Below are 24,111 nucleotides of genomic sequence, written 5' to 3'. Positions count from 1 at the left end.
AGTATGTGAGCGTCATTTTAATAGACCGACGGAAGGGGGGGGGTGTGCGGATTCTCGGCGAGTGACCTTCACATTCGCAGTAAGAAGACAGCTTAACGTTCTTCAACAAACGAGCCATTCACATTCCGGAGCCTTCGGGAGAAGAAACGTCGGCCATTCAAGGAGCAGAAAGGGCTTTCGAAACACTCGGAAAGGTTGATCTAAGATACAGAATCATGCGCAAGACGCTGGATAGAAAGCCACGGCACGCTACAAGTTGACATTTCAATGGTTGTCTCCAAAAAGGTCTGGAAGGACCATGTAAATATTTCAGAGCCAAAACATATCAAAAACGTTCAATACCGCGGACAATAGGAGAAAATGTATCAAATTCAAGATTAACTTTTCTGTACATAACAAAAGATAAATAAAATAATAAACAGGAGGGTCTCTGATGACACGACTGTCACACGTATCCCAGTATGACGCACGCGTCGCGCTCCCTCCCCCGGCCCAAGAGCTTCACAATAAACCCCAGCATTAAAATCCATACACTTGGAAGCCCTCATTGATGCTGCCACGGCCATTACTGGAAGCAAATTAATGCTATAACGGGGGAATGACTATAATCAGCTTAACCGGAGGACATCACACAGCCGGGCGCTTTCCTCCGCACGCAGCGCCGCCCAACCGAAGCCACCGGCGTAAGGGGCATTTCCAGTGAAAACCAGTAACGTAACCAGTAACCATTCCCTAGCTAACGCGAGGAGCCCCGCAGGCTATCGCCGGACTCTCTGGCCGTCGGTGCGTGATTCTACTCCGCGGCCGTCAGACGCACAGGACGCCATCCATGCATCTTACCCGCTGCTTAATCCGCGCATGTACACTTGATGACTTCCATATGTGCGCATCTGGAGAGGCGAGTTTACGGTCCCCCAATGTAAACGGCTTGAAGTGGGTTATATAAACATGTCAGTAAGTGTATCCTTCTGGCCTGAGAAACGACGTTCTCCTCAACGCCGATCATCGGCCCTTCTGTAATTGGAGCCCCCCCCCTTATCTGCCGGTACTTTGGGCTCGCACCTGTGGCAGCTCTGGGACTACTCTGACTCCAAATAAAAGGTGATCATCACACCTTAGAGTCCTAAAGAACAAGAGAGGTGACCCCAGAAATATGTCCCGAAACCGGAATAAACCGGGGGACCAATTCCAACCAACATCTAAATCTATTATGATTAAACATGGGGCTAGTGGGGTGCGATCCACGCTCATCGTATAGGTGGCTGTAACACATATACATATATACACACGTGTGTGCGTGTGCTGGACACAGGTTCGCTCTTCTAACCCTTTCATTGCCCCAAAGCTTTAAGCGCTCGTTTCCCTTTGGCTGCAGAGTATTAATGACGGAGGAGAAAGTTCATATAACGCTAAATAACGATACTATAGCAAAAGTTTAACCATTTTCCAGCAAACTATCATTAAAAACAAAACAGCAGCAGCAGCAGCAGCATATTCCATCACGCTGCACACGCCACATCCAGGCGATGGGGATACTACCGGGATACAGAACACGTCTCCTCCGTACCACCCGTTGCCTATGTATGCATCACGTATGATACATGCACACGTCTTAAGGGGAACCCACACAAATGCGATCACACACCAGCATCTTAGACAAGCATAGAGAAGAAAGTTATAGAAGAATTGTAAAGGAAGCGGGCGACGCGGCAGAGCATCTCCACCGCAGCCCATCATTAACCCCTACATTCCCAGCAGCATCAATACAGTGTAGCGGCAGCAGTGGCGATCCGCAGTGACACGGGTGATCTTACCTTATTGGAGGCCATCTCACTGACAGAGTGCCTGGTCTGCAAGGTCTCCAGCTGGTCCAAGCACCAGTCCAGCTCCTCCAAGGTCTCGCTGGCCAGTTTTTGATAGGCCTCCTCTGCGAAGAGATAGGGAAAAGGATACTGAGTTTTGAAGCGTTTCACTGGGCTAACCTCAAACTCCAACCGGTCCATCCTGCCATACACTGCCATGCTCGGATGACCACGGCTCATACATGAGGGATCCTTCATAATGTTAAAAAAGACACTCAGGGGAGAAAAAAGTCCAGCCGCAGCCCACGCGTGTCCTGTGCAGTGCGCGCAGCCAGCGGGTGACAGTGCGTGCAGCGGGGTGGCCTCGGCCGTCTCTGGCAGGGACCCCGGGTCAGCGCACAGGGCTCCTCGGGCTCATGCACTGTATCGCTCCCTCACAGACTGCCATAAAGCAGCGAGTCCTCCGTGCTGATTACATCCAGCGTGCGAGCCGGAGATTAAACGTGAATCAGCTGGCCAGCCTGACGAGCGCGCTTCCTGTCTCCTCCTCCGCACTGTCCCGGGCCACACAGCCGGCCATAGCTTCACATGGGGCTCAATGACTGCAGATCCACACTTAGCCCAGACCTCACTGTGAAATCCCCCTCCTCCTCCCCACCATCATCATCATCACCGGCTGCAGCAGCCAAGCTAAGGAGCCTGAACCAAAACCAAAAGCTGGAGACTGAGTGCGGGGGCGGGAAGGAAACCCTGGCGTGGAGCAGACAGCGGATCCCTGCACACTGCAGCCTCTCGCATCACTGTGTCATTCTCCTGCAGCATGCGTATATACACCCCCTATACAAAATGCAAACACACACACTAATATATATACACCCCATATACAAAATACAAACACACACTATATATATATATATATATATACACACATACATACATACGCCATATACAAACACACTATATATATATATATATACACATACCCCATATACAAAATACAAACATTATATATATATATATACACACCCCATATACAAAATACAAACACACAATATATATATATATATACACACACACATATACACTCACATATCCCTATAGAAATATATATATATACACACACATACCTCATATACACTCATATCCCTATAGAAATACAAACACACACAATATATATATATATACACCTACCCTATATACACTCACATATGCCTATAGAAATAGACATTATACATATACATCCATATATATATATATATATATATATATATATATATATATATATATATGCACACATGAACCATATAGACCTATAGAAATACAGAAACACATTTTATTTATATATATGAGTGTTAAAGAAGTTTAAAAAAAGTTTGCAAATTAAATACAAAATGCAGACTGTGAGTTATGTAGAAAGCAAGCTTTTTCCCCTCAAACCAGACATTGTTCTGATTATCCCGCCCCCGCAATAAACCCATCATTGTTCTGATTATCCCCCCCCACAATAAACCCGTCATTGTTCTGATTATCCCCCCCCCCCGCAATAAACCCATCAATGTTCTGATTCCCCCCTCCCGCAATAAACCCGTCATTGTTCTGATGATTTCCCCCCTAAGCACACAATGTGATCCGGTGTCAGACGTGTTTAGTATTTGGACTGTCAGGAGCACAGCCGTGTTCTGCAAGGAGACGGTGCTGGTCTGCAGTACTGGAGCAAAGGGAATTCATTGAGTTATAATATTGGAAATAATAATAATAAAGAAATACTCTTACCCTATAAAAGTAATTTACCCCCCCCCAAAAAAAACAACACAAGTTAGCCCCACAGCACATAAACCAGAACAGGCGAGATGTGTACCGTGTTGCTCTTACGCTTGGTGAAACCATATTATAGCTTTTTTGGTGAATATTCAGTTACAGTTTTCATAGCGTTTTAATTGCTGGCTTTTAAATCCACCTTCCAGACGGCGTCCGCGTCGTGATATTTTCCAAGTACTGCTGTTTGGGGGAAAGAAGGACACAAGTAGGGCATTTTGGGCCTACGGCTATATAGCCGTATAGAATTTTAACTCTGACGTAAGTATAATATACAAATTGTTATTAAATGTTATTAACTATATGCGGAAGAGCCTAGAACGAAATGTTCAAATCCAATTCCAAATGTTTCTATTCACTACTCTGAAAGGACATAAATATACACTGTTACTAAGGTTACTGACTCTGTAGGGTTAAAGTTGAATTGGCTTTTTATTTTCTGAAGCGGCTTAGGTTATTCACTAAGTTTGCAGGAGAGCTGCGGTTCCAACTCCCCGCTTCATTATTCATTATGGAGGGTTAACAATTGCACGTTTTTCCAATAAGAATGGCAGAGCTGGCCCTGTACAATGCATACTTCAATGTGTAACATTCCACTTTAACTATACAGTTCTCAGAGTCATAGAGGCAGGCCCGCCTCCTCCCCATTCCCCGCCCACTTCATACAAATTTAAGATGTATGGGACTTGCCCTTTCCGCATACACTGGTATCCCCACCCACATATGTTAATAGCACCGCCCCTTGTAAAGCCACACCCCTCAAAGAGGGAGATCTCTGCCTCACCGGAGCCTGGAAGTAAAGGTGACCGGCAGTAGAGGCGGACGCCGGGACACAAGTCTCATTTTCTAACCCCGATAGCGAAAGAATAAATCTATGAAGTGTATGAGTGGAGCGTACCTTAAACACCCCTAACATTCTCTGTTTAAATATACTCACTGCTAACAAACCTATCGGAGGCGTCCGCACACACCGCAGCGTGTATACAATCTATGTGTGAAGTGTACAGTATAATTTGGGGGAGAAATCCCATGTAGCAGAAGTATTCTAATAACAGTCGTGGGTAACAGCTCATAATCCAGCAAACAGATTGTAAGCTCAGAAGGGCAGGCCCCCTCCTCCGTCTGGATGCGAACGTTATTTAGCATTTTGTCATTTGTATTGTTATAGTTTTCCCTTCACCTTTTTAACACATAATCTGCTGGAGAGAATAAACTAGCGTGTGTCAATGTAAGAAAGAGATTAATATTTGTCAATGTAGTTAGATTGTATTATTACTTATTTTTTTTTATATAGCGCCACCATATTCCGTAGCGCTGTTTTGCTGTAACTTTGACTGTTTCAAGGTGTGAAACTCACAGTTAGCACTCCAAGTGCAGGTGAGTGAAGAAACCCGTTATTCCAGTCTTTAATCACAGAAAGTGTTTGTGCGCTTAAGCTGGAGTTGGCAGGAGTAACCCCAGTAAGCTTCTGCTCCAAGAATAGTTAGAACGGCCCTGTATAAAGAGTACGTACGATTTCTTGAAAGTCACCTCACTGATTTACACACACACACACACACACACGTTCTCAGGCCAATTCAACAGATTCCCCTCGGTGTCCACAGAAGGCTTTAAATTGTATGAGAGTCATAATAATTAGATTGGATTTACAATATATGGCCATCTAGTGTGACGGAATCCTCAGAATTAACGCTTTAGGTGTTTTATGAATGGTATTTGCTGGGTGTGCACTGAATTCACATTCACAGTACAAAGAGCCAACCTAGAGTAGAAACTCACTTGGGTCTCTCACCTCCTAAGACCCCGGCAAAAGTTTCAGGTTCACCAGCTTGGGAGAAACCTGGTTTCCTTGGTTCTTCTACCACGGAAGCTGAGTTGGTACAACGTACCACGATCACCAGTAATTTTACGTAATGTGGTCAGATGGCCACAGATTAACCCAGCTAGAGACTAACTGCATTGAAAGTTTACCTGTGTTTCCAATCAAGGGACAACTAAGATTCAGATCCAAGTTCATTAAGACCACTCAGCCCAACTTCTGTGAGTTCTATTTGCCAAGCACCTCAAAATTTCAACCACTATTCATAAGGCTGTTCCACTCAACAATAATCATTCACTGGAACGATGATCCTAGAGACGGTCTTACGGATTTCACACAGAAATAAATCATAGGTCACTCCTGAAGTAAGTCAGCCTAGGACAACCAAACAACTCAACTGTGATACTTAAGATGCTTGGATGTGCCAACCTATACGTCTAAAAACAAAATATCAAAACAAACAATATATGCAGAAAAAAAATTAGAAAGTAATACAAATCTTACAAATATGATCCGTGAAGTTAAATAAATGGTGGGCAGTGGATAGAATTCATAGATCAAAGGGAGAGTTAAATAGCTGGACAGGCCAATTAACATTTGCATTTTCAACAAAAGATATTTGAAATGCAAAGAAGCAAAAGAAAAAAAGTAATGAAATACTCGGATCGACATAGGGGCAGCTGAACATAGTCACCGATTCTAAACAATTTAATGTTTGATTTTAACCTTACACATTGCTGCAGAGGAAGGGATGAATAGATCAGACAACACATTATTTTCCAAATAGAAATAAGAAAATTACCATGACTCAAAAAAAAAAAGCCAGAATAATGTCCAAAAAGCTTTATCTCATACAATAGGTTGTCTACGCTGCTCATGGAGGCCACACTTCCGTGCGCATGAAAGTCTAAATGGCATACTGAATAGGTTTCAGAGATGCTAATTTTGTTTTCGCAAGTCATATCTGGATTACGTCAAGCTGTACAAATAGATGTGCCCATCTCCTAAATATCACAGAGATACGCATGATCTCATACGGACTTCAGGATGAAATAAAAGCACTCTGCACGGAGTGCAAGATCAAGAAAGGCCTCTATTTAAACACACAGCGATATCACAGGACACGGTGACTCTGACGCTATCTCAAAACATTGCATCCACTCCTTTACATCAGAGTTGGGGTTTTTTTTGCGATGTCTTTGGTTGGTAAATTTAGTTGAATAGAATAGAATTTTGTTATTGAATAGAAACGCTTGCCTCCACACGGACTCATCTAGAATCCAGAATGCGTTCCTTATATCTATTGTTCTAGAGCGGCAGTTTTTTATACTCACAGATTAAGATGAGGGAAAAATTCTCAATTATACTCAAAAAAAAATGAGAGTGGATCTACAGCAGTGTTATAATTAAAAGGCAAATACTAATCGACGGGATTGTTACTTTCATTTTCTATAGTTTATTTGAAGGCTCTGGACATTTGTGACTTATATGATATGTTTGATATTGCGTTTCAATCAGTAAAACGGATAATAAATGAATATCTTAAAGTCTTATGTTCATTCTGATATCAATTAATGATATTTAGGGGCGGGGGGGATTCTGCGTTGTCTCACCAAGTTTCCCAATACATCAAGACACTAAAGTATCTAATTTTTTCCTGCAATATTATGGAAAGCTACATTCGGATGGACCTGAACCATAAATATCAAAAATATAAAATATGAAGGATTTTTCAGCTGCTTCTGGAAGAATTTCTTAAACCCGATTTTTACAACCTATTTACTAGAATTTTTCTGTATAATCTGTTTCTGGGTGTTTACATGTTTGAAAACATATTTAAAAAAAAAACACTATAAATACTATGTTAATATTCTATAAATAACGTTTTAATTCTCTATTTTTCAGGGATCAGGGATGTGACCGGTTGAATGACTTAACTTCATAACAAAAAGAAACTATTTTAATCCTCACCAAACAGAAGTCATACGAATGTATAAGGAATGAAGCCGACAAGAATTGTCGATCATGTTTTTAAGCCGCCCTCTTTGCAAACACTGAACTTTAGATCTGAGGGGGAAAAGTTTTAGTGATGTCATCAGGGTATTTTTACAGACTTTATACTCTGGGTGTGCCTCCACCGGGTCGGAGTCTTCTTTAAATAGGTGCAGGAAGACTTTACTAAAGACAACATGACGGTAACAACACCAGGATGGAAAATATCTACATTCTTGTGTATTTTACAGTTATTCCATAAACGACAAATAGATTTATCTTTGAATAGTGAGAATCACACCCTTATGGAAATGTTCAATAGCCTTGATTGATTCTACAGCTCAGTGGGACAGTCAGAGCCTTTGATTAGTCCAACTGGTCCGCAATCACCAGTACCCACAAAACTGGGACATTGGGGAATCCTTATGTGTATACCTTAGGTGGAGTCTAGTTGTAAAATCTGAGAAATGTAGGGGTCTTGGCAGAAAGACATTACCGTACAGCATGTGTATTTAGAAAATAAATTAATATTCTAAGGGTACTAGCTAAAGTTACTAGGGATATCTACACATGTATAGATAAATATATTTTATAACATAACACATCTCTAACTAAAGAGTGCTTCAAATTGAGATCAGAGTGACGCACAGCCCCGAAGGCATGGAACACTGATGCAGATCATGTGTAGAGTGACTGCATGCATGGATCATATGTTCTTCTTGGGGGTGATCGGTTGTGTATTTGAGCCATGTAAACAGGGCAAATCCTACTTGTCAGCCTAGACTCCAGTGGTTCGGCGATTGTTCCAGGTTTCCTATCTGCAGCTTGAAAATGTATCATCTACCAGCAAATTATTTCTTGCAGCATAGAGGAGCTCACATGAGTGCTCACAGGGAACCCCAATGTCATTGCACTAATATGAACATATAAACAGCCTGACAACATTAACTATGAATACAGGTGAATAAAATACATTTCAACATTGAGGTAAAGCGATCACCAGACAATCCAGTAGACTTATAACCAAGATATATGGGTATATTGGAGGAAGACTGCGGTTGAGGAACAAAAGTGTGAGGAGGGGGGGGGCACATTTGTTTGCTTCTTACATAGAAACATAGAACATGAGGGCAGAGAAGAGCCATGTGGTCCATTACATCTTCCCATTTTTTTCCTGCTGTTCCACATATAGCCACCAGGGTGTCTAATGTAACCAAACTACATTTCTATGCAGTATTTTTCTGTAAATGTGTTTTGGCCAGGTATCAGCAGTACATGTTGAGTGTGTTGTTTGACAAATACATTTCAGGTTACTTTGTTACTTTGCCACTAGGCTAGACTTGCCCCCTGGACCGAATGTTGTCAGGCCTCCCTTGAAAAGAAGTCAAGAATGACACCAAAGCAGCAAGCATTATCCATAGCCAGCAGAATATATCAACAAACTATTCTTTTTCACCAGGGAAACAGATGATGAGAATGTGAAAAATACACGGCGCCAGGGCAATCATGACTGTGAAAGCATGAATGAGAAAAGTAGTCAACTCCAATGATGTTCAGCCTGCATTTTGTCTGCTGTGGCTTTGTAGGAGATGTGATCTTCCTCCGGCTGGTACGCCAGAACCTGAGTGAACCAATCAGAAAGCTGTATTCTGTAACATTGTGACATTGAAATATCTAGCCGCTTCACAAGCCATAGACATCACTACAGAGGTCTTCTGTGAGTTAAGGAAGTGCGGGACCTGGGAAAGCTCTGGTTGCTATGCAACACTAGTCATTCCGCAGGTTTCTATGGAACCATCATCCTACCATGAATTCAAGGTGCCCAGTCCTTTGTAAATACTGGCAGCGAACGTGTTAAATAAATCACAATAACAATGCAGAAAGGGTATCTCTTACAGAGAGACACTTTTTAATCATTGTAAATCGCAATGATACAGAAGAGCTCTAGAATAGTGGTTCGCTAACTGTTTCTGTTTGAAAGGTGCTAGACCCTACATTTCCAAAAAACCCATAAAGATGTAGTTAATAAACTTTTCCTGCCTGCTCCCGCTATCACACTCTCTAATGCATGCAAACGTATTTTTCTTAAAGAAGCATTCCAATTAGAATTGTTTATATCTTCTGGGGACCACCGTGAATAATATAGACCATTCTTAAAGGTTTATCTATGGGAATAAGGCACAATAATGATTTATCATCACCTAATATAGCACTTTGCAAAATACTCAGGGCATAACAAATAAAAAATCAATATTATATACGGATACATATATATATATATATATATATATATGTATCCGTATATATATATATATGTATGCGTATATATATATGTAGCATAATGAGAAAGAATTGATATGCATTTTAGTGTAAAACATTGATTTCCTGGCACAGTGCAACCTGTATCCCTAAAAACTGCTTGTATTCTGGAATATTTAGATTTGGAGACTCCAAGGGTTTGTCTGTGTTTAAAAGAATGCTTGTATTGCCTTTTCTTGCACAAACCAACCAAAAGCTGATGTTTCTGCACAAAGATTGCTGCAATACCTACTGAACTAGTTTACTAGATTCAGTCTATGAACTAGGATACGCCAATTCATTCAATCAGTATTTATCTTGTACGGTCCACACCATGGTCGATAAGTTTTGGCTAAATATATGCTCACCTCAAGTATTAAAAAGATGAACACTTAAAAATAAGTCTTAACAAACAAATGTCATAATTATGGTATTTCATACATCAGTGGGCATACCTGGCCACGTCCCGCAAGCCGGAGTGAAGACCTTCCTAGGTATGCCTATGTGGTCTGCTTGCAGTATACTGAAGCTGTGCGCCAGGATATGATGTCATACCACAGTGCTCTGCGTCAATGTGACACAAGTTTATGGTCTTGCCCCATCACTGACATCATAACTTTTATAAACAGCATTTGTGTGCTAAAAAAACTTTTTTCTTGGTGACCAGGACAGAGGCTGATCCTCGGAGTTATCCTAGACATAAGCTGCAGATTCCCAGCCAGGCACAGCTCAAAACCCAAGTCCCCGTTCAAAACATAGATGGTGGCCGATTCATTGTAATCGCAAAATAATGTTGTTCTACTATAACTAATGAGGGCTAAACACACAAAAAAATTACCATCAGGATAAAGAGGCTGGAGGACAAGAAATATCCAAGAATCTTAAAATAAGTAGCGAAACATATAACAAAAGAGAGGAATACAGAAGCAGCCAAGTTTTCTGCTGTTTTAATCTCTTAAACAGAACATTTTGCAATTCTGCACAAGTCCTTTTTTCCTCTGGATTTTTTTTTCTGAATATGTAGCCTTTTTTGACAAGAACAGAAATGGCAGCTAATGTACACTATACAGCTGCCGATTACTCATTTTAGCCATTTTTAAAATAAGAGCCAGGCAAAGCAGCTAAAACACCTCCTCTTCATTCGCATTTGGGTCTTCCTGCGCACTTGAAAGAATGTTCACCGGGACCCCTGTATCCAGAGAGTGAATTGAACCCCAACTCTTGTTTGAGGCTCAGTGAGCTTACTCTAGGCTTGAGGATTTGGCCATATTTTTCTCTATACATATCACATGTTGCTAACCAATACATGTAAAGTGCTGCTCCACAGTAATAAACTCACAGAAGGAGCTACTCCGTTACACATCCCACATACTTTACATGTGCTGGTCAGCAACATTTGATATGGGTATGTGTGTCCTTGAAAAAATGGCCAACCTAACTGGACCAGAGTGTCACTCAGCACTGGATCTTGACTTGCAACTTCACTGTTACCGCACCCACAATCTATAAAAGAATGTGGATCCAAAATTTGTGATCTAGTGTGGTAGTTCAATATAATGATCTAGGTCATATGTATGTTTGGCAGTTCACAGCTTCCTTCTCGTGGGATTTGATCCTGAGACTCGGTCATTGCTGGCATAAGCTTGGCTGTTATACTATGGTTAAGTCCATACCCTTGATGGCCTCAAGTTCTCGTTGGACATCTGGTGGTCCTGACAATCAAGGGTTATATTATATTTGTCTGATGTTACTTTGATTGTGGGTCTATGTAGTGTAATACTGTCATACCGACCATGTTTGCTTGTCTGTCGCTGTATGTTGCCCTTACAATACTGGACTTGCCACGGGGCAGATGGTGGGTCATTGAACATAGGCCTGTCTGTCAACTTCAGACTGCTTGAAAACCTTCAGGCCCTGGCATTTTCAGCTCAGCAGCTCACAAACTACTTTTGGTCCCAGTACAGTGCTGGTTTTCAGTATTTCAATTTTGAGGTGAAAAGGCATGATGAGGAACTGCATCTGGAATAAAGATTTACTAAATAATTTGGAAATGCGTGCTGCCTCCCATGCTTGTACATTCAGAATTAATAAGAAACCGATACATATATTTTTACCAAAATGATATTGCTGTGACAACTTCTAAACCAGAAAAATAAAATGTTTTATGGAAGGCATAAAGTTGGAGCATATCTAAGTGATGTGTGGGAGGAAATGGGATAATTTCATTTCAACTGTGAAGCCCTAAATGACCACAATATTCCTTCCAGAAAATATAACGTCAGTTTTTCTGGAATTCAGATTAGGTCCTTTAACTCTTTCAGGGCTATGGGGGCACAGTCAATCTAGAACTTCATTTATTTAGTTTATTAGGTATTCAAGTCCAGCACGTTCAATGTATCCACTCCAGAGAATTACCCATCACTTTTAACAACAGGTAAAGCAAATCTTGACGTACCAGACCTCATATGATGCAGCTCATAGAGTTTACAAGTTATTTAAAAAAATAATCACAAACCATTAGTAGCCATAGCTCTACCCCATCCCTCAGGAACATCTCTGAAATTACAGGAGGCATTTAGCTAATGGGATGCTCCTAATTCAATCAGAACAAAAAACAAAAAGGCAATTTGTACAAAAATATGGCAAACACATGTTCAGGACGGCCTGAAATTCTCCAGCAATTTCAGCTTGTCCTGAACAGTCCATGAAATGTATTTTTTTTTACCAAGTTTCTAAAATATAGTTAAGAGTACAATCCATGTTTACACTACACCACTAAACAAGCAAAAATAAAACAAAATCATGGGGTATTAAGTTTTATGCAACTATTCTTCATCTGGCTCTCCCTCTTATGGAGCATTGGCTTTGTGGGCCATGGTGGACCTAGCGTGTTATGTATGCCGAGCTGGCCACAGACAGAATTGAGGGGAAAGCGGGCTTGGAGTAGGCATGACTAAATGCCGTTCCCTCTACCATGAAAAAAAATGAAGGACCTGGAGAGCAGAAGGAGGAGGGCTTCAACCTAGAGACCCAGGGTCCCTTTCCTAGGTATACATATTATTAAGCTCCTGATTGTTGAGTATGGCATTTGTAGATAATGCTGGCTATGGCATTCATCCTTCATTATCTTTATATGTATTCCTTTGCCTAGTCTGAAATTTAGCCTACCCACCCAACATGGAGCAACTAAATGTCTTACTTATAGTAAGATTATAGATGTGTGTTTGAGAATTTCATATGCCTATTTCAATATTTGAACCGAAAACCTGTTAATAAAAAATAACCATTACACCAAAAGCTGTTAAAACATTTTTTCCCCAGCTTTTCAGATCTGTTGTAAACCTTTCCCCTTTGTGGGCACAACAATATCAGAGCCAAGTATGTTCAAACCTGTCTTAAATGTGATGATTTAAAGAAATCAGAGAGTCCCTAAATGAAATGAGAATCAATGGAGCATGAAATAATTGAAGCTAATGCTTTTTTAAAAGATCTTAAGTATACAGTTACCATTCTAGGTGTATTTATTTTTTTTCTGTTTCTTTTAACATGCAGCCTAAAGTTCTATTACTAATATAAATATTGAATAAAACATATCTAAATGTTTCAAGAACAGTGTTTTGGAAGGTATTCTAAACACGTCAACCACTGCGAGATGCTCTTGCAAAATGACACAATTTACCCAATTTAACTATTATATAGGCCAACCCCACTTTTTGCAAGCAAAGCTTATTGGCATATAAATGGCTAATTTGGTAGGGTAACATCTTTTGTGTTTCCTCAGACTCGCCTGCAAACTCAGTTTGGTGAAACTACTATATTTTTTTATCGATTATTAATACATTTAGATGATTTAGACATTGAAAGAACTCAAAGCGTTAACTCAATGTATAGTTAAAGAAGGCCTGTGTATTTGGGTCGCTACTGCGTCAATAAGCCTTCTAAACAGTTTACAGAATAGGTAATATTTGCATATTGCTGCGTGCAGTTTACTTAGTCCTACATCTTGTTACCAAACTTGCCTGCCGTGAGCTATTTATCCATTATACAATGTATACATTGTCCTACTCTCTGTAAAAACATGTCAGCATCTAGCGAAATTTCGTGATTGTTTCAAGCCAAATAGTATTCTCACATTAAGCTTATTCTTGTTAGCTACGTAATGCACTCATGTTGGACATTGTCTGGATGAGCCAACTAATTATACTATACTTTAGCCTCAGGAAACAAGATCTTGCACCACCAAACCTTCGTATGAGCATGTTACGGATTCATTAAGTAAGCAAAGAATGCGAGTCATAGGAGGGAGTGGTTTAAAGTGGATGACGTTCATGGCTGACAAGTCAAAGCGTTAATACCGTAGATGGATACAAAACCACAAAACAGCTCAACTTCATCTTGTGAATGTCAAATAGGAGAAATGTGACTCTCTCCTTATTCTCTTTGTTCCCAAGACAATAAGACTTTGAGCATATATATATAGATATATATATATATATAGGCAAGAAAAAGTAAGTGAACCCATTGGAATTACCAGCATTTGTCTATAAATGTATCTTAAAATATGATATTCAAGTTACAATAATGAACAAACACAACCTGTTTTAAACAAATAAACAAATTATTGTATAGTTCTTCTCCATATTGAATAGATCATTCAAACATTAACAGTGTGGGTTGAGTATGTGAACCCCTAGGCTAATCACTTGAACAAAAGCTAATTGGAGTCAGAAGTTAGCAAACATGCAAACAATGTACCAGGATTGGAGATGTGTTGCAGAGCTAATTTCCCATAAGAAAAAACACTAAAACATTTTAAGATTGCTATTCTCAAGAAGCATCTGCTGAGAGTTTACATATTCATCAGTGCACAGTTAGACCAACTGTTTATTAATGGAGCTGATATAGTACTGTGGCTACCCTTCCTAGAAGTGGGCACCCAGCCAAGATAATACCAAGGACACAAGGTCGAATGCTTCCTAATGTAAAAAAGAACCCTAAGCAACAGCTAAAGGCTTGAAGGAATCATCGCAACTGGTTAACATCTATGTTTATGAGTCTACCATATGTAAAACATTGAACCTGCATGAAGTCTATGGCAAGACACCACTAAGAAAGACCTGTAGACCTGCAATTTGCCGAAGAGCATCTTGCCACTCCACAAGGATATTGGGGAAATGTTTTGTGGGCTAATAAAACTAAGGTTGAATGGTTTAGGAAGAGCATGCATCACTAAATATGGTGTTAAAAAGGGAACCCCATACCCACATGAAAACATCTTCCCAATTGTGAAGTATGGTGGAGGGAGCATCAGGATTTAGGGCTGCTTTGCTGCCTCAGGGCCTGGAAAGCTTGCCATTATTGAGGAGGTAATACACTCCCAAGGGTGTCTGTCTGCCAGCTGAAGCTTAGTAGAAGTTGAGTGATGCAGCAGGACAACTTTAATTATTGAAGTAAATCTACTACAGAATGGTTTAAAAAAAAGAAATCTGCCTTTTGGAGTGACCCAGTCAGAGCCCAGACCTTAACCCATTAGAGATGCTGTGGAATGACTTCAAGAGAGCCTTTCACACCAGACATCCTGAGAATATGATTTAAGCAGTTCTGTAAGGAAGAATAGTTTAAAATTCCTCCTCGATGTTGTGCAGATCTTATCCGCAGCTACCGGAAGCATTTGTTTGAAATTATTGCTGCCAAAAGAGGTTCGGTCGGTTATTAAATCCAAGGGTTCACTTACTTTTTCCACCAGCACTGTAAGTGTTTAATATATTCCACAAAAATTACAAAGTACAAAGCCATTTTGCAGGATGGATGCCTCAAATGTAAAATATCTGGTCCAATTGTTACGTTAATATACAAATTAGATGAAAGATGTACATTCCACAACAGATACATCTAGTTTGTTCTTCACTTGGACATCTTGGAGATGAAAGATAACAAATAGAGTTGAATCAATGCCTCTGATAATATTTTAAGGGGCAACCACATGAGTATAAGTAGTTCTTGCTCTAAATGCCCTGTGCTCACACCTCAGATTATTAAAATACACTTTGAAACATGCACACCTTAATATATTGGCCACCAATACGACCATTTTTTAACATATCAACTTAAAACTAAATAATTTTTATCCTTCTCAATTTTCTCAGTACTCAGTTCGCTCTTTAAGAGCTACCCTTTCCTATATTTACTTTGAGTATTTTTTAAGACTTCCTAGGAGATGGACGTTTCACATGGATGATTTACAATTTTGGAGCCCTTTGCTCATTTAATGCTATAAATTGGTTGTAATTTTATAGCTGCAAATATTTAGCAGAATTAAAAATGTGTATAGTATGATGAAAACTGCACAAATACGTAATTGTTTTTATTAAGAACAGGAACCACAGAAGTAATCATTCTACAGGCTATTCACCAGGGTCTTCTTCAGCCTTTCAACACCTAGTGAATGAAACTGCGTTGTGTGGTTAAATAGTACTACAGTTCTCATAAAATAATACTCGCTCGCATATAAAAAGCTTTACAAATAAATACATGACGAACATTGGTTGTGCATATTGCATATTATTAACCTAAATCCATATTACCTAATCCATTCATTGGCAAGAAGCGTTGAACGAGAATTAAACCAATCATGTCAATTATGCAGCTTGGATTACTTAATGGGAAAATGTAATTTTCTTTTTTATTTTCACATAGTTGAAAAACAATTGTGAGGAGACAGCATCTGTTTTCCTAAAACCGTTTCCTGGCCCATCACCAGGGGACCTCTCTCCTGTGGTCAACCAGGGATTCTGCCTAGAGATGGAATCAGCGGCTGGGTTCCTCAGGCTCAGCCCCCAGTCAAACATAATAGCATATAGTGTATAAGAAGAATAATTAACAGTAAGATAATAGGGTTATTTGTTTGAATGATAAGTTTACTATCACGGTTTTGAAGCTCTTGTGGCTGGGTTTGGGCTTATATTTTTATCTGAAAAATGGCCAGCTTTTATTTATTTTTCCGTGCAGAAATTCTACCCCCTGCACAAACTTGGCCTCATACATACACTGCGGGTTTGGGATAAGAAGTCTGAGATAGAAGGGAACAAAATACAAATACACACAATTATTCTTGGTTGGAACATATGTAACTAAATAGGACAAAAATGTCTACCCAGTGAAGTTAAAGTCATCACTATACGTTTACATGGACCAACAACCATAGAAATCTTCTTCAATACAAAGTTGGGCTTGCACCATTACCGAAGGGAGTTTCTAAGAGTATAGTGAAGAGTTAAAGAAATAGTTAAAGAAAGGTCTTTAAGAATGCACAGTGAAGTTGATGAGATGAAATATGAATACACCCCACAGACATTTAATAAATCATGAAAACATGACCTTGTTGCTTCCACTGTCCAGCTTTCCTCCACTCTACTCTACCACATATTTGTGGTCTCTATATTTCATTCCAAAATATCATTTTTTTTCCTTCCATCCGGCTCTTTTATTCTTGAATATGTTTTCCATTTTTTTCTTGAACCCTTCAACAAAAGAACCACGACTATTAAGTGTTTTTTTTTTTCTTTTGCTAACCAAGTGTAGCCCCAAATGCAGATAAGATTTTACAATGTAGCATAATTAATTAGAATGCTGTTCTGTGTTTTGGAGCTCGAATGGCACCTTGCGTTTTCTAAATAGGTTAAAAGCAAGACTGAGGTTTTAACCCTTTCCAAGCATACACTGCCGGAGGTATCCATCAGAGATGTAGAGACCCAGCTGGGGTCCCTGAGCTTAGGCTTTGCCCCCAAGACCGCTGGCTGGCGTTGAGTTTCCATGCATATGCACTACTATCAGACAGAAGACGTAATTTAAAGGAGACACTATCAGAATATATGAAGGCTTGCGTGTCCCTTTAAGTGATCTGGTGTTACATGTGGCATACTACTCAACACAAAGTTTGTTTTGCATGTAGGGGTTACGTATTTAATTGTTATTATCCTTCAGTGTGAGAATATTTGTGCTAAATAAACTTGCTGACAGCCCCCCCCTCCCATTTTGTAAAACGGGACGGCTAGTAACAGACTTTTCTCAAGTGCCGACACACCTGCTATCATGTAAAATATTTAGGAATACTGAACCAGACAATAAAGATAATTGTTTTCTCAGTTCTCTCACAATTAAGGATTCTACCCGGCTGTGTGAAATCACACTTATCCAAATTCATTGATACTCTTTCCCTAGAAGAACCCGCTTATTGTACAAGGTCCCTTAGGACACAAGGTACTGTACAAAAAATACTTTCTGTACGCTTTACATTCTTCAATGTGTACAGCGAATTACATCATTTCCAATCATCATACGGCCCAAAATCACTAAAGTTACACTGTATCTGTATTAAATGCATACGATAGGTAAATGGTCCCTTTAAATGTTTATGGTTTTTCTTTTACAAATGCATGGGGGGGGATTCCCTATATGCATTTAAACCCCAACACATCTCACCGCACATGATATACCGCACATGATATCCCTTTAATTAGCTCCAACACTGGCTCAATGAATGCTGAGGATGGGGCTCTATTCAAACTCTTTGTGCGCATGCACAGCAAGTGCTCCCGTTGATTTCAATAGGAACACTTTCCTGCCTCTGATTGGCTGCTTTAATGCAATATTTTAGCAGTCTATATTCTGCCCAAGAATCCGATTGTAGGCAGGTGAATGAAAGGCAAAGCGTGCATTCTTCGCATTCCCATTAAAACCAATTAAGGTTTAGACGGGTCACTGAATGAAGCTCAATGTGTTTAGCGCTGATTGGAGTATTCCATCGGTAGTTATGCCCTCTTATAACGTGAATTGTATTTTTTAATTCATTACTCCCATTATAAAGACTGCTGAAGCTGAATTCAAACTATGAAAGAGGTGCTAGGGAACAACTCTGATCATATTACTAAAGATTTCTGTCACTATTAGGCTAGGTTTCCACATGGGTTTTTGTCCTGCGTTATTTTCTTGATGAAAAACGCCAGGAAAAACACCAAGAAAACTGCCACTGCATTCTCCTGCGTTTTGGCGTTTTTTTCTGGAGTTTTTTCTGGCGTTTTAGCCTTTCTGTGGAAATTGCTTTTTACACGTTAGAATTGTCACCCAGCTAAAAGGGATTAGGATAAATGGCAAGTATCTGCCCCCTCCTGATGTCATGTCCTTGGTAGAGTTCTACTTAAACTCGCCCCGGCGGACCCTTTTGTCTCTTTTCTGTGGTTTGTTAGGCCTGCTTTATTCCAAATGTCTGCTCCTCTAGGAAGATTGGCCCCAAATGATGGTGCAAATTGTTTGCTGTTGCTTTTGGCACGCAGGATCCAGTTGATGCGTCGCGTATGTTTGTTTGTAATGGCATGTTTGTTCCAAATGGTGTAAAATTCAATATGAACTTTGTTTTGTGTGAAACTGTTTGTTTCCAGCCTATTTCTCGTAGGACACACAGATACCGGGTCCATCCTCTGCATTGTAACTGTGGAAAAAAAAAACGCCATAAAAAACGCCAAGGCAAAACCCACATGGCTTTTTCATGGCGTTTTTTCTCTCCCATAGACTTCTGTTGGAGAAAAACGCCAAGATTTCCTTGCAAAAAACGCCAGAGTGTCAACATGCTGCAATTTTGAAAAACCGCCACAGAGCCCAAAAAAGCAGAAAAACGCCAAAGAGGACTGAAAAAACGCCAAACAGAAAAACGCCAAGTGGATATGGCATTGTGCGATTTCCTATTGAAGAACAGCTAACATCTGGCCGCAGCGTTTTTTCACTAATAAAACGCCGTGTGGCTGAATTGGCGTTTATTATGGGCGTTTTTGCAAAAAAAAAACCCAAGTGGAAACCTAGCCTTATGTTTTTAAGTTAGCAAATACAATGGTAAATCTGCTTTAACATAGTAAATGATACTTTAGGGAAAGTCCTCAGAAAGGTCAGGGCTTTATTTCTGAACTGATTTTACAGATAGTTTATAGGAGAGCTTCCTCTCCAAACCCCGCTTCTGTAATGTTTCAGGAGTTGCTTTGTTTATGGTCTTTATTGCTTTCTTGACGTGCATTTCCTATCAACACTCACAAGAAGGGAGCAATATGGTGTTGTACGTGCTAGAAGACCATCAGCGCTGAGCATGATGTCCAGTGTTTACAGTAGCGGTTACATTGTGGAAATGCCAAGGAGAACTCGACCAGGCGCTGACATTTCATGCATTCTATTTACAGTACTTATGTCTCGAAATAGTAATTTGTGATTTGTGTGGACCCAAAGTCTCAACTATCCATACGCCGATATTGAAGTTATAAGAATCATTTTGTTGTGTCTACAAATTCATGCGTCTGAGGTTATACTCAAATTTAACGCACCCAGACAGGAGAGTTTCACTGAAGATAACAACCATGCCCCGTTTTCCCTGATGTAAAGACTGGAAACATAATCAGACTTTGGTATTGGCTTATTATCAGGGTAGCCTCATGCTTAAATTCCCTCACTACTACTTTAAAATTCCGTGACAGGAGCTTACAATCTAATGTAATGTATGGAAATAATTGATTTCAGTGTAAATGTGGAGGAGGACATCTCAAAAGCACTATTTTGTGGAAGGGATGTTAAATATCCAGGATTTCTTTGCAGTATTGGGGCAGAAACTATAATCTGTCTGAAATATATGTGGTACGGGGTACTGAAGAATAAATCCTTGCCAGCTGTTTCATAGTTAATTGCTTTACTTTTTTTAAATTTTGCTTTAATTTTTTAAGGGGGCATCAGGACAACCAAGTCCTAAATTTCTCTTTTAGGGAACATGCTTGCCTGATCCCTTTTTTTCCTAGGAAGTTTCCTAAAGACTGCTCGTTCTATTGCCAGACAGCACGTCTATGTGTGTTCATGCATTACCAATGTAATCTCACCTTGAGACTAGGCTGTGCTCTCTCCGTGGCATTTGTACACTGGCCTTATGGACAGACCATGATCAGGACATGATGTAGGCCTCCATTTTGTTTTAATAATTGCTCATAACATTAATAATAATTCTTCATAATCACAAAAAACAACCTCTAAATATCTAAATTGGGAAAATAAAGCAAGACAAAATAAATATAATCCACAATTTAAAAAGGCACGTTATTACAAGGGATATTATTAAAACCTTTTTATGCTGTGTTATTTTTTAACCTCACAACTTCAATGTTCGCTCAGAGGTCTTTTGATGCAGTTATTCGTTTACTATTAATATTGTTGCATTGCGATATAAATACTTGACACACACACACATTATATATATATATATAGAGAGAGAGAGAGAGAGAGTCTATCAACATATGTATGCAAAACAGTTGTAACATACATATGATGATAATAGAAAAAGTTTTATATATATATATATATATATATATATATATATATATATATATATATATATTGTTTAAAACCTTTTAAGTATGTATGTAAAGGTTGTCTGGCTTGTACAAGTTTCAGTTCTTATCAAGGGGATCTGGACACATTTTTACAGCTAGTTTAGATTGAACTGATCAATGATTTTAATATTACCGGTAATTGGCTAATCTGAGGTTTGCTTTGATCTAGTTTGATAAGCAGTGATAATGAGATATAAGGTTACATGCATTAGATCTGGATGTGTGGTTGTACATTCTTTAGTACCGTTAATTATAAATTAGGGATCCGATCATGTTTCTCTTTTCTCATTTAAAGTGTATACAGTATTTTGTGGCATGTTTGGTAGGAAAGACCATACATCATTTCAGTGACCCTTGAATTATTTTAAAAGCCCCTATGAAGACAGTCTCTAGAACTGCAAACAGCATTCTAGAAGAGGCCATGTAGTAATCAATTACATGTCATTAGTATGTCATGACTTCACATAACTAGTCTTGTGTAAGTAAAATAAAGTTTTCCATCCAAAGAAGCAAGTTATAAATTATAGTTAAAATTATGTGTAAAATAAAGGGAAAAATATTTGAAATCTGGACATAATTTAAATAAGTTTCTGATAAGGGCAATGTATTACCCATATTAGTCCAACATTTAAGTGTTAACTTCCCTTGATCACTAGAATCTCCTATATGATGTTTTCAATCTGCCACTATATCTAGGCCACTGGGATTAGTGGCTGACAGCCACAGTAAATCTCCCCTTTCGTGACCTGACACAGGTATCCCCACACAATCCTCTATCTTTAATTCCTGCTGTTTCATTGTCCTACCATTAATGTTCATCCTACAAACCCTGGTAATAAAGAATATAGAACAAATGAGAAAGTAAACATAGTAATTAAAAGTGATAAACTGTATCAAGGTAATGTCCAAATTCTCAAAACATTATTTAAATAGACCAGTAAAAAATATGCAAGGCTGCACTTCCACGCAACCTCTGTAGCACCATTAATCCGGTATGTAAATCAGTCATGTATGAACTTTTTTAATCTCTTGATATAGATTGTAAATATTGTCACATCAAACTATTTTACAAAAAAATGTTAAAAAGGCAATTATTTATTTTTTTACTTAATGTATTATTTTTCCAAGAGACATGGCCATTTTAATTAGATTATTAAACTAAATGGCTTGGAACCAATATTAAAGAGCGCCTACAACTATTTTCTCATTTTACTGCTTATTATTTATGTTGTGTACTGTTTATTGGTTTTTCACATGTTCTGGGTTGACATACTGAACAGTGGATGACATGAGGGCTGCTAATTTTTGCTGTACATGCTTGTGTGACATGATCGATATATCATAAAGCTCTGTTCATACGCTTAATTATTTTCAAAGTAGCTACTCTAGATATATTTAGCTCACTTGAATAAGTTTCTTAACAAGGAGCAACTTGGGTATTTCCAAAGGTTAGACCGGAGGACAATATGGGCGAATATCCCAAGGTTGTTGATATAACCTGCTGCAACTTGGCCAGCTTCACAATTCAGCCAAGCCGATACGGAAAAAAAATAAATAAAAAAACAAACATGTGACTTGGTATTGGGAGAGGTGGATCCACGTCGTGCCATGGTGGTAAATTACAGCTTGTTTTACACTACTTCAAAAGGTTTAAACTCAACCCTTCAAACAAATAATCCTGCATTGCTTCCTCAACTGGTGCAGTTGACTGGAGCTGAGCCTTGTTTCATTGTGATTTGAAGAGTTCCAATATTTATACTTTTCTAAAAAATTTTTGTATAATTTTAACCTTTTTTGCTTTGCTCTCATTGCAATATGACTGGATACACCCCACCCCCACCCCCCCCAGGGATCGGAGGCTACCCAAGAATATGCGACTGTGTTTAATTTTAATCCATATTACAAATTTTTGTTTCATTTTTTTTTTTTTTTTAAACTACACAGTTCCACACAGTGATCAGAAAGCAGGGCTCTACAGCCCTGTATTCCTGATCCCAGAATGTGTGATCAGCAAGCAAGGGGGGTCGGAGACCCTGGCAAGATATATGCAGGGTCTCTACTACTATGATAAATGTTTCTGTTACCGATAGCTGGGTAATGAAACAGAGTAAGCGTACCGTTCTTGCAGCGAGCACCCTTACACTGAATCTATTCTGAGTCAGCTGAAAGGGTAGAGACCATACTGTTTGTAGATGGGGACAGCAAGGTAAGTTTTAATAGGCTATTGCCATTAACCTCTTGTGTGCCACAGTGTTAAAGGCATTGTTCTCTCCACCGACTGTGAAACGCCTCACCCTTTTACAAGAAGCATGGCTAAGATCGTGCCTCCTGTTTCATATCAGCACCAAGTATCAAACACTAATGCAGATTTATATTGTCAACGTATATATGGTATTGTTACTGTCATCAACAAGGGTTCAGCATTCCATGTAACTGACTATTACTTGGTCGCCATGGTAACAAGACTTCAGAAGAGAAATGGCTTTGTTGAGACCTTGATTCTCCGTGTGAAATGTTGCAAAGCATATTTGTTCTGTGTTTCCATGCCTATGGGTAAGGAGATACGATCACCATGCGCCAAATAAGAGCTGGATGAACTTTTAAAAACAAAAATAGCAGTGACCTTAGGTGATTTCGTACAACTGGTAAACCAGGGTGAGTGTTCCATGAGGCCCTGCAGACGCTGACTTTCCAACCTTATTTGCTGTCCAGACTTGGCACCTTTTTGGTTGACCTGCTCTCCTGGATACCAGTCTGCTGATGGACAGGTTGAGATCAAAATTCATGCTTGGATCATACCACCCTGGACTTTCATGTGCAACATATCTTGTGTCTTAACATTTCCAGGTCAGAATGAAAAAAAAATACTTTAAGCTTAATTATTCTTCCTGTGAAAATAATTTCACACATGAACACAAACATACTATACTACTACTTTACGTTACCGTGGCCTAATTATTTTCAACAGGAA

At 39.3% G+C, this 24,111-nt stretch overlaps 1 protein-coding gene across 1 annotated transcript in view; it reads right to left on the bottom strand.

Annotated features, from left to right (window-relative positions):
* LOC149285527 (3',5'-cyclic-AMP phosphodiesterase 4D-like) overlaps window positions 1-24,111 on the bottom strand; it is a 161,502-nt gene that overhangs the window by 29,122 nt on the left and 108,269 nt on the right. Inside the window, exon 6 of the mRNA XM_089495281.1 lies at window positions 1,815-1,927. Within this exon, the coding sequence (XP_089351407.1) occupies window positions 1,815-1,927 (113 nt within the window). The remainder of the gene's footprint in view (window positions 1-1,814; window positions 1,928-24,111) is intronic.

Source organism: Sceloporus occidentalis, unplaced genomic scaffold (genome assembly GCF_023333645.1).
Source record: "Sceloporus occidentalis isolate IW3139 unplaced genomic scaffold, rSceOcc1.0.p SCAF_78, whole genome shotgun sequence".
Taxonomy (NCBI): domain Eukaryota; kingdom Metazoa; phylum Chordata; class Lepidosauria; order Squamata; family Phrynosomatidae; genus Sceloporus; species Sceloporus occidentalis.
The sequence above is the reverse complement of the archived record's forward strand: the minus strand, read 5'-3'. Positions and strand labels throughout refer to the sequence as shown.